Source organism: Sorex fumeus, unplaced genomic scaffold (assembly GCF_029834395.1).
Source record: "Sorex fumeus unplaced genomic scaffold, SorFum_2.1 ptg000036l, whole genome shotgun sequence".
NCBI classification, from domain to species: domain Eukaryota; kingdom Metazoa; phylum Chordata; class Mammalia; order Eulipotyphla; family Soricidae; genus Sorex; species Sorex fumeus.
In genome coordinates this window covers 13,788,467-13,798,134 of record NW_026606093.1, presented here as the reverse complement: position 1 = coordinate 13,798,134, position 9,668 = coordinate 13,788,467, and the positions used below count along the sequence as shown (strand labels likewise).

The 9,668-nt window shown below is 40.4% G+C and overlaps 1 protein-coding gene across 1 annotated transcript; it reads right to left on the bottom strand.

Annotated features, from left to right (window-relative positions):
- Positions 1 to 1,262: 1,262 nt before the first annotated feature.
- LOC130027134 (cytochrome c-like) lies at positions 1,263 to 6,553 on the bottom strand. The gene is made up of 3 exons (XM_056117776.1): positions 6,243 to 6,553; positions 1,700 to 1,766; positions 1,263 to 1,379 (listed from the first exon to the last, which is right to left on the bottom strand). The coding sequence occupies exons 1-3, from the start codon at positions 6,551 to 6,553 to the stop codon at positions 1,263 to 1,265; spliced, it is 495 nt and encodes a 164-aa protein (XP_055973751.1).
- Positions 6,554 to 9,668: the final 3,115 nt, after the last annotated feature.

Here is a 9,668-nt window from a genome sequence, read left to right as displayed (position 1 = left end):
GCTGGCTGTCACCCCCCAAACAAACAAAAATAACAAACCAAAAAATGAAATCAGATAAAATGTGCACAGAACCCTCCCGGACTTTTCATCTCACCTTAAGCCGAATTAGAAGGCCTATTGCAGGCCAATCAGAATGCCCTCTTAGCTGTTCCTTCAACATCACCCTTTATTCCTTCCCATCCCACACACGTTCCTGCCTGGTACCTTTGCACTTGCTCTTCCCTCTGCCTGAAGTTATCCCTCAGATAACATGGGGGAGGCCCTCACTTCTTTCAGCGTTCTGACCAAAAGCCATTTTTATATATTTATTTTTTTTCTTTGTTACTAGGATATAAGTGCCATTGGTGTTTTGATTTGTTCATTATCATATTCCCTGACCTAGAACTGTGCCAAGAACTTAGTAAGAAAAATACATATTCATATCAGAATATGAATGTGTATTTGTTGGATTAATCTGCTGCATATTTATTCTTTAATATGCAACATTGGGGCATTCTTTGTGGTGGCTGGGGGCCCCAGGGCTGTATTCAGCAGTGCTGGCAGATAGGTCATATGGTCCTAGAAATTGAATTCAAGGCCACACACATACTGTTATATACTCTATCACTTCAGCTATCTCCCTGATCTTCTCATTCATACTTCTTTAAGAAAATATATTCAATATTTTAAATGTCAATGTTAAGTGTCAACTACTAACAAACGCCAGCATAAGGACCAGCAATCTGGATTCCTGCCTCAAATGCATATTACATATGCATATTACAGTAACTTTGCAAATATACTATATGTCTTACTCATCAAATTGTTTTCTTTCAATATACTCCTTCACACTTCTCCTAATAGCTGTTTGTTCTTATATCAAGGAAACATATTTTTTTCTCTAAATTCTCCATAAATATATGTATTATTTTATAATAATTAAGAATCAAAAACTATTATAACAATAAATGCATAGAATTATTGTGATACTTTTCTTCACTTCTCATTCTCTTAAGGATTGTTCACACTTACAGGCTCCAAAAGTCACCAATCGAAGCATCCATCAGAGAAAAAATATTGTGAAGCATATGTGCATATATAGGTAGGCCATCTGCTATTTTGTTAAGTTAGCCCATAAAAAAGGCAACCATCCCAAATCATTGCACAGGGAAAAACAGAGAAAGAAAACATTAACAGCAGAAAGAAAATGATACAACTATTGTCATATCTCTAAGGGAACTTAACAAAGAGGGAGAAAAGGGCAAAGGAAAAGGAATTGAACTCTAATAGGGGATATAGTTGTCAAAGTCTTTTCTTACATGAAGGAAGAGTGTGGAGAGCACTGAAGAAGGCATAAGATAAGTGAGATGTATTGTCAGTACTACATCAGTTTTTAGAAACTAGATGGAAAATACTAAATTATAGAAGCAGTTGAGTAACCTAAACTGAGAAATAATGGCTAGAATGTTGTTTCCACCAGTTGAGAGCATAGATTTATTTCTGTAAATTGAAAAATCTGGGGCTAGCCAAAGAGGATATTCCCTTTGGGGGAAGGGTTGGCATACCCAGCAGAGGTGCTATGTTTGTCTTTGTGGTAAGAAGTGATGCCCTGGTAGTGCTCAGGGTACCATAGGCTATGCTGGGGATCAGATCTGAATTAGCTGCTTGCAAGGCAACACCTTTCTTCCTGTACCATCTCTCTGACCCAGGGGTATCTTACCTTAATAGTATCAGTCAGCTGAGTTTCACAGGGAAGGTTCTCAGTTATCAATGGAATGTTATCCAATCTGTGTGGATAATAGAAAAATGAGATATGGAGAAGGGAAAAAATTGAAAAAAAACACAAAGCATTCATTTTGTTAACATTCATCACCACTTCATGGAACAAAAGAAATATTTTTAAGGGTGACACCTGATAAAAACTAGGATCCCTCTGGTGACAGGAACATGTCAGAGATTTAAGGACAAGCATTGAATGAGTCTGGCCAGAGGGGTAAACATATATGAATTACTGATGAATAAATTTCTGAAATATATAGCAAGGCACTGCCCTCTTAAAACAGATTTCCCTCTGTGAAGTATATCTGGATAAAAGGCTAAAAAATAAGCGAGAAAATAGAGCTTACTCCACCATCACACAAAACTTGAGCTCGTTTTTTTTACCCTCCAAAATACATTAGTGACCTTTGGAATCCCTGTGAAGATAAGAAGTGTCAGAAGTGTGAAGAATAGTCTCAGAGGACTTGTCTACATATAAACTTGATGGAGTAGACACATTTGATTGCCTACATAATAGCAATCTCTTAGATACTCTAGTAGGCCCTTAATTTTTTTTTATGTCCAAACTTTTCCAGGAGATCATGGATCTTTGGGGATATTGACTGCATTCATAATTCTGGGTGTTGAAGTTTGACTATACTAACACAATGAAGAAAAGTCACTCTGCCATACTTGACTTAGGAGAAAACAGTTTTGGCCAGAGGAACACAAGAAAAGTTGACAGGAGAGGGTGACTTCTGGGAAAATTTTCTTAGTCTTTTTTTTTAATTGGGGCACAAAGAAAATACCCCCTTTTCAATGTGCTGATATAATGAAATATAATTATATGAGGCCCACACTTGCTGCTAGATATTTTTTCACCTTTTTGGTATTTGGGATTAAACCCAGCAACTCATATATCACTGTCACCGTCCTCCCGTTGTTCATCGATTTTCTCAAGCGGGCCAAAGTCTCCGTTGCGAGACTTTGTTGCTACTGTGTTTGGCATATCGAATACATCACAGGTAGCTTGCCAGGCTTTGCCGTGCAGGCGAGATACTCTTGGTAGCTTGCCAGGCTCTCCGAGAGTGGTGGAGGAATCGAACTCAGGTAAGCCATGTTGGTTGCATGCAAGGCAAACGCCCTACCCACTGTGCTATCACTCCAGTCCAACTCATATATAGAGAATCACTATTCAACTCTGAGGCAAGTTAACAATGAGCTCAAATGGAAGAATCAAAGAACATGGGTTCTCGATGGATTGTCAAGGTACTGAACTGAACATTCCTGGCGTATATGATCTTGGTTCTTATTATGTGAGCTAATAAATTCATGAGTGATATCAGTCATTCTGAGTTTGAGAAAGAACGAGGATTGAACTTGGCTCCTCAACCCATCAAGAAGTCCAACCTGTAAATTCCTTAGAGAGTATTTTTCTTTGAAGCAAAATACTCAATACCACCTTGCTCTCCCCACCACCACCCAGCTTACAAATCCTTCCTTAAGGAAACTTTGCATGGAAACTTCTGTAAAATTGCAATTTATAATTTGTATATCACATATCTTAAAAAAGATAATGGGAAGTTTGTGCCTGATGGTTTATGGTCTTGGTTTTTTGAGTCTTTGTCTTTACTGCCTTTATAATGTCTTTGAAATCATTCTTTGTCCTTTCACTACAATAAACCATCACCAGGTATACATGGCTTTATTGAATTCTGAAGTCCTTCAAGGGAATCAGTGATTCCATTCAATAAGAGAGGTCTTGGAGATTCCTAACACCTCTGTTACCTAAAAACCTAAAATTTCTGTTGGTAGCTTGCTTATTTATTTATTTAGTGAAACATATGAGGTACAGTTGTAGACTTACAAACTTTCGTGCTTTGTTTCACTTATCCAATAAACAAGTACCCATCCCTCCACCAGTGCCCATTCTCCACCACCAATGCAACCAGTAACTCTCCCCACCCCATTCCACCTCTGTGGCAGGGCATTCCCTTTTGCTCCCTCTTTCTTTTAGGGTGTTGTGGTTTGCAATAGAGGTATTGAGTGGCCATCATTTTTGGTCTATAGTCTATTTTCAGCAAGCATTTCACATCCCGAGCGAGTCCTCCAAACACCCTTTCCTTGGTGTTCCCTTCTCTATCTGAGCTGCCTTTTCCCCCTGCATGTGCTGCCGGTTTCCAAGCCGTGGAGCAGTCTTCCTGGTACTTATCTTAACTATTCTGTTACTTTATATTCCCCAGATGAGTGCAGTCTTTCTGTGTCTGTCCCTCTCTTTCTGACTCATTTCACTTAGCATGATACTTTCCATACTTTTTATCTTTTCTAACAGGTGCATAGTATTCTATTGTGTAGATGTACCAAAGTTTCTTTAAGCAGTCATCTGTTCTTGGGCACTTGGGTTTTTTTCCAGATTTTGGCTATTGTGAACAGTGCAGCAGTGAACATACAAGTGCAGATGCCATTTCGACTATACTTCTTTGCCTCTCCAGGATATATTCCCAGGAGTGGTATTCCTGGGTAAAATCAGAGCTCAATTTCTAATTTTTTGAAAATCATCCATACTGTTTTCCAAAAGGGCTGAACCAGTCGGCATTCCCACTAGCAGTGAAGGAGGGTCCCTTTCTCCCCACATCCGTGCCAACACCGGTTGCTTTTGTTCTTTTGGCTGTGGGCCAGTCTCTCTGGTGTGAGATGATATCTCATTGTTGTTTTGATCTACATCTCCCTGATGATTAGTGAGGTAGAGCATTTTCTCATGTGCTTTTTAGCCATTTGGATTTCTTCTTTGGCCAAGTTTCTGTTCATTTCATCACCCCATTTTTTGATGGGGTTGGATGTTTTCTTTCTGTGGAGTTCAACCAGTGCTTTGTATATCCTTGATATCAACCCCTTATCAGATGGTTATTGGGTGAATATTATTTCTCATTCTGTTTATTATCTTTGTATTTTGGTCAGTGTATCTTTTGCAGTGCAGAAGTTTCTTAGTTTAATATTTGTTTACCTCTGTTTCCATTTGGTTGGTCAGTGGCATGTCATCTTTGAAGATATCGTTAGCCTCAATATAGTGGAGGGTTTTGCTGAACTTGTCTTCAATGTACCTCATTGGATTCTGTTCTGATGTTGAGGTCTTTAATCCATTTTGATCTGACTTTTGTGCATGGTGTTAAGTTGAGGTCTAAGCCCATTTTTTTGCATGTGGTTTTCCAGTTATGCCAGCACCATTTGTTAAAGAGGCTTTCCTTGCTCCACTTCACATTTTTTTTGAAGTGGTAAGTATTCTTTATTCAATGTTATACATACATCACATTAAAATACTTTTCAGTAAGTGAAAGGCAACATTTTTAGATACAGAGAATTTTTAATTAAATCAGCATAATTAAGAAAAAGATATAAGGTCACTGCCAACTAATCTTATCATGCCAAAAAACACAACCTAAGGAGACAGTGATACCCTCAATCTTTAGATATATTAATATACCCGGTTCTATAAATCTGAATAGAAAACTATACTCCCACAGGTATGAGATGGCCATCTCCATCCCTTGGAAAGGTGAATATGATGAATTAAGTTCAATCATATCTTTGGAAAGGGACAGTGATTGCACTTGATGACCTGGAATTATCATTACAATTCAAAAATCTGATCATACTCATTTAAAACACAAGCCAATCTTATTTAAATCAAGGCTGCCTAACAAAAATATGCTATTGGTCACTCCTGATCTGAATTCTGGTGAACTAGATGGATTTAAATATGGTACACATAAAAAAGTCATGAGATATTCGTTTTGTAATAAATAAGGTGGTGCCAACTTGAAGGATGGTGGATTGAGTTTCCCTCCCCACCCCGAGCAGAGCCTCGGCAGCTGAAGACCTCTGGTTCCAGCCACAACCATGCTTAAGACCACTCTCCACACATTCGGATGAGCCTCACGCATGAAGGAACCAGCAGAGCAACCCAGGTGTGTGGGACCCAGGGCGTAGATCTCCAAGCCTGCTTGGATTGGGACTGGGCTTCCTCCACCCGGACCCCCCATCTTCCAGTATGTAGGCATTACACCCACCAATTGCCCCTGGGGCCATGTAATCCCATCAGTGGCCAAGACCCAGAGACTATAAAACTCTGCTCCCAAAAAAGAACAGCGCAGAGTGTCCTGCCTCCATGCCTGGCTGTCCTCACCAGGACTCCTTGGAGGAGGGTGGGTTGAGTTTCCCTCCTCACTCCGAGCAGACATCTTATTATCTAGTTCTTATTCTAGAGAACCTGGCAGGTTACCAAAAGTATCCTGCCCACACAGCAGAGTCTGGCAAACTCCCTGTGGCGTATTCAATATGCTAAAAACCAGTAACGATGATGGGTCTCATTCTCCTGACCCTGAAAGAGCCCCCCTCAAATGGCACTTTTTAAAATCCCAGGGCCAGGAAGAAGGAGACGTTACTGGGGCCTGCTCAAGGCAATCGATGAACAATAGGATGACAGTGATACAGTGATACAACTATACTCATTAATAGCTTTTTTGAGATAAGCTATCAACTCTGCCTGCTTGGTCTTCTTAATGTCAGCAAAGATAATATTTGTTCCAGGGATGTAATACTTGGGATTCTCCAAATACTCCATCGGCGTGTTCTCATTCCAGGTGATGCCTTTGTTCTTGTTGACATCAGTGTAAGAGAATCCGGTGGCCTGACCCGTCTTTTGCCCAAACAGACCATGGAGATTGGGCCTCATCTTGTTCTTGCCTTCCTCCTCCACGGTATGGCACTGAGCGAACTTCTGGACAAAAATCTCTTTGCTGTTCTCAATATCACCCATCTTAGAATCTTGCCTTCGTCTTATGTGACATGGAGAGTTTGCTTTGTGAGTCCGATGTCCCATTCTTTAAGTCCAAGGACACCTCCACTTCACATTTCTTGCTCCCTTATTAAAGATTAGATGCTCATACATTTGGGGTTATGTGTAGGGATATTCTACTCTGTTCCATTGGCCTGTGGCTCTGCCTTTGTTCCAGTCCCATGCTGTTTTAGTTGTTATTGCTTTGTAATAGAGTTTCAGGTTGGGGAGGGTGATGCCTCCCATCATCTTTTTCCCAAGAACTGGTTTAGCTATTTGTAAGCATTTGTTGTTCCAAACGAATTTTAGGAGTGTTTGATGCATTTTTTTGAAGAATTTCATAGCTATTCTTTGTTGGAAGCTTCTTTATTCATTCTAGGGTCCATGCTATACTGGATCAATTGTCTACTGGAAATAGCACTGGTACCTGGAAGATGTGGATTCACAGTTGATTCCTTATAGTTGTGATTTTATGTGGGGTTATGAGGAAGTCACAGAGTTCTGATCTGTGCCCTTGTTAAATGGGACCATATATACTCTGTCTAAAAACCTCAAAAAACATACTTATCTAAGCTTAGCTTACATAATCATTTATTCATCAATTCAGAAAATATTTACTATGCTTCTGTTGTAATGTGTGATTCATAGCTGACTTATAATGCTACTAACTGCAAAGCCACAGCCCCCTGATTTTCATGAAGCTCCTTTCTTTTTTTTCTTGCTGTAAATGACCTTGTCCAATTTCTCTTTATGTAACCACGGTTGTAACTCCTTGTCTTATGATGTCATTGTGTACTTGAACCCCAACGTCACTGGTGTACTTGATTCCATATTGTAACTCCAATGACTGTACTTCCTGTCTCATACTAGATAAGAAGTTACATGAGCTGTAGCAGATGCTCTGTAAAAGTGCCTTTGAAACCCCTGATCCCTGGCCGACGGCTCCAGACACGTGCCTAGCTTCTGTCCCAGATCTGGCCAGCTGGTGTAAATAAAGACCTCCTTGTTTTCCTGCCAAATCTTTGTCTCTGTGTGCTTGATTAAGGAAACACCCTTTATAACATTATATTCTCAACACTATTCCAGGTACTAGATAACCGAGGAGTACAGAAAGAGGAAGAAAGTTATAATCTGTTCAGGAAAACAGGTAATGCATTGCTTTAAAAAATAGGATTGGGTTTCAGTCAATGTCCCAACACCCAATCCTTCACTAGCGTACACTTCCCACCACCAATGCCTGTTTCCCTGCCCCCATCCCCATCATAAACAACTTTGTAGCTGTATATTTCATGGCGATTCAATCAGAATAAAATAAAATAAAATAAAAAGTATGATCTCTTGGGGGTGGGATGGGCGGTGGAGGGGAAATAAGAAAGGAAAATAAAACAGAAGGAGCCAGGGACAGTTGAGAAACATTATCCCAAAGGCACATGGTGATGTAGTCTGTTAGGAATTCTCCAGATGCAAAAGCATCTGTTCATTCAAGATCCTAGCCAGGTGGAAGGAAAACTAATGAATGCAGAATGTTGAGCAAGGGTTTCCTCTGAATTTGAAAAGGAAGCATAGTTCTTAACCTAGGCTTATGGTAAGGGGAGTGCAGAAAAACACTTTGATGGCAGAATCACTTTCACTGGATCAGTGATTGTTATTAAGATAATGGTGAAATCTGGATTGAATCCATACAAACCATTCAGTGCTTAATGAACTATGGTAGAGTTAACACTATCTAGTTAATGTAGTTGCTGACAGTAGCTTAGAGCTGACTTGAAATCCAGGAACACAGGATTTCTCAGGAAAATGACAGGTTAAAAGTGAAAGATAGTCTACTGAATGTTGGAAAGACAAAAATGATAACGCAAAATAAGATCAACTCAAACTACTCATATCATAATGATATGGCCTTTCCTGTTGTGATTGGTGCAATTACTAAGCTCATTATCATCTTCTCTCTGGAATAGTAGCCTAGAATTCTACACTGGGTGAAGCCTAGAATGAAGACTGCTTCTCAGGTTATGGGAGCCCTTCTTTGGCAATTTCAGTGGAATGGGCCATTTGCACTTCAATAAGACCCCCTTCAGTGATAAGATCCAAGATTTCTGAATAAGGATTCAAATCTCTTAGGTTCAATATCATGTTCAAGGTAGATTTAATGACTCTGTGAAACTTGTCATTTTAAGTCTTTACTCAAATTCTTTTTTTGCAAGACAAAGAAACTTTCCCTAAGTGAGGAGAAATTGCAATAGATATTTTAGAAATATTTCTTCTAGAGACCATTTTGCTGGGGCCTCCCTGGCAATGCTGGCAGACCAGTGGTCGCTCTCGGTGGTAATCTATCAGGCAGTGTGGACATTACTATCTGGTTCTCAGGGCCCTGGTACTCAGGTGACACCAGAACTATACCTCTAGGTGCTGGAGGGCAGGGGGCATGTGGGAGAGGCAGGAAACAGGCCAGCAAGCAAGTAGGTGGGTGGGGGAGGGCATGACAAGGAGTTTCTGAAGCCAGAAATTACTCTGCCTCCTTTGGGAGATGCTTCTCCAGGGGAAAAAGACCTGATTCTAAATGACATGTCAGAAAGGCTGAACCCCACTGTAGAGATTATTCAGCTGGAAGAAAGGCCTAATAAATGCATAAGGTAAGACCATCAAAAATTCAAGCACTGTAGCACTGTCCTCCTGTGGTTCATCGATTTGCTCGAGCGGGCCCAGTAGTGTCTCCATTGTGAGACTTGTAGTTGTTGTGTTTGGCATATCAAATATGTCATGGGGAGCTTGCCAGGTTTTGCCATGTGGGTGAGATAGTGTAGCTTGCTGGGCTCTCGTGAGGGGTGGAGGAATCGAACCAGGGAGCCGGCTCAGCTGCGTGCAAGACAAATGCCCTACTTGCTGGGCTATATAAATGGATGGACATGGAGAGTATCATGCTGAGTGAAGTGAGACAGAGGGATAGGGATAGACTGTACTCATTTGTGGGATATAAAAAAAAGCATAGTATGGGACTAATACCTAAGGACTACTACCTAACGATACCTCATTTCTACTAATGAAGACCAGAAGGATTGGTCTATGGTTGGAAGTTTCCCACAAGTTGTGGGTGGAG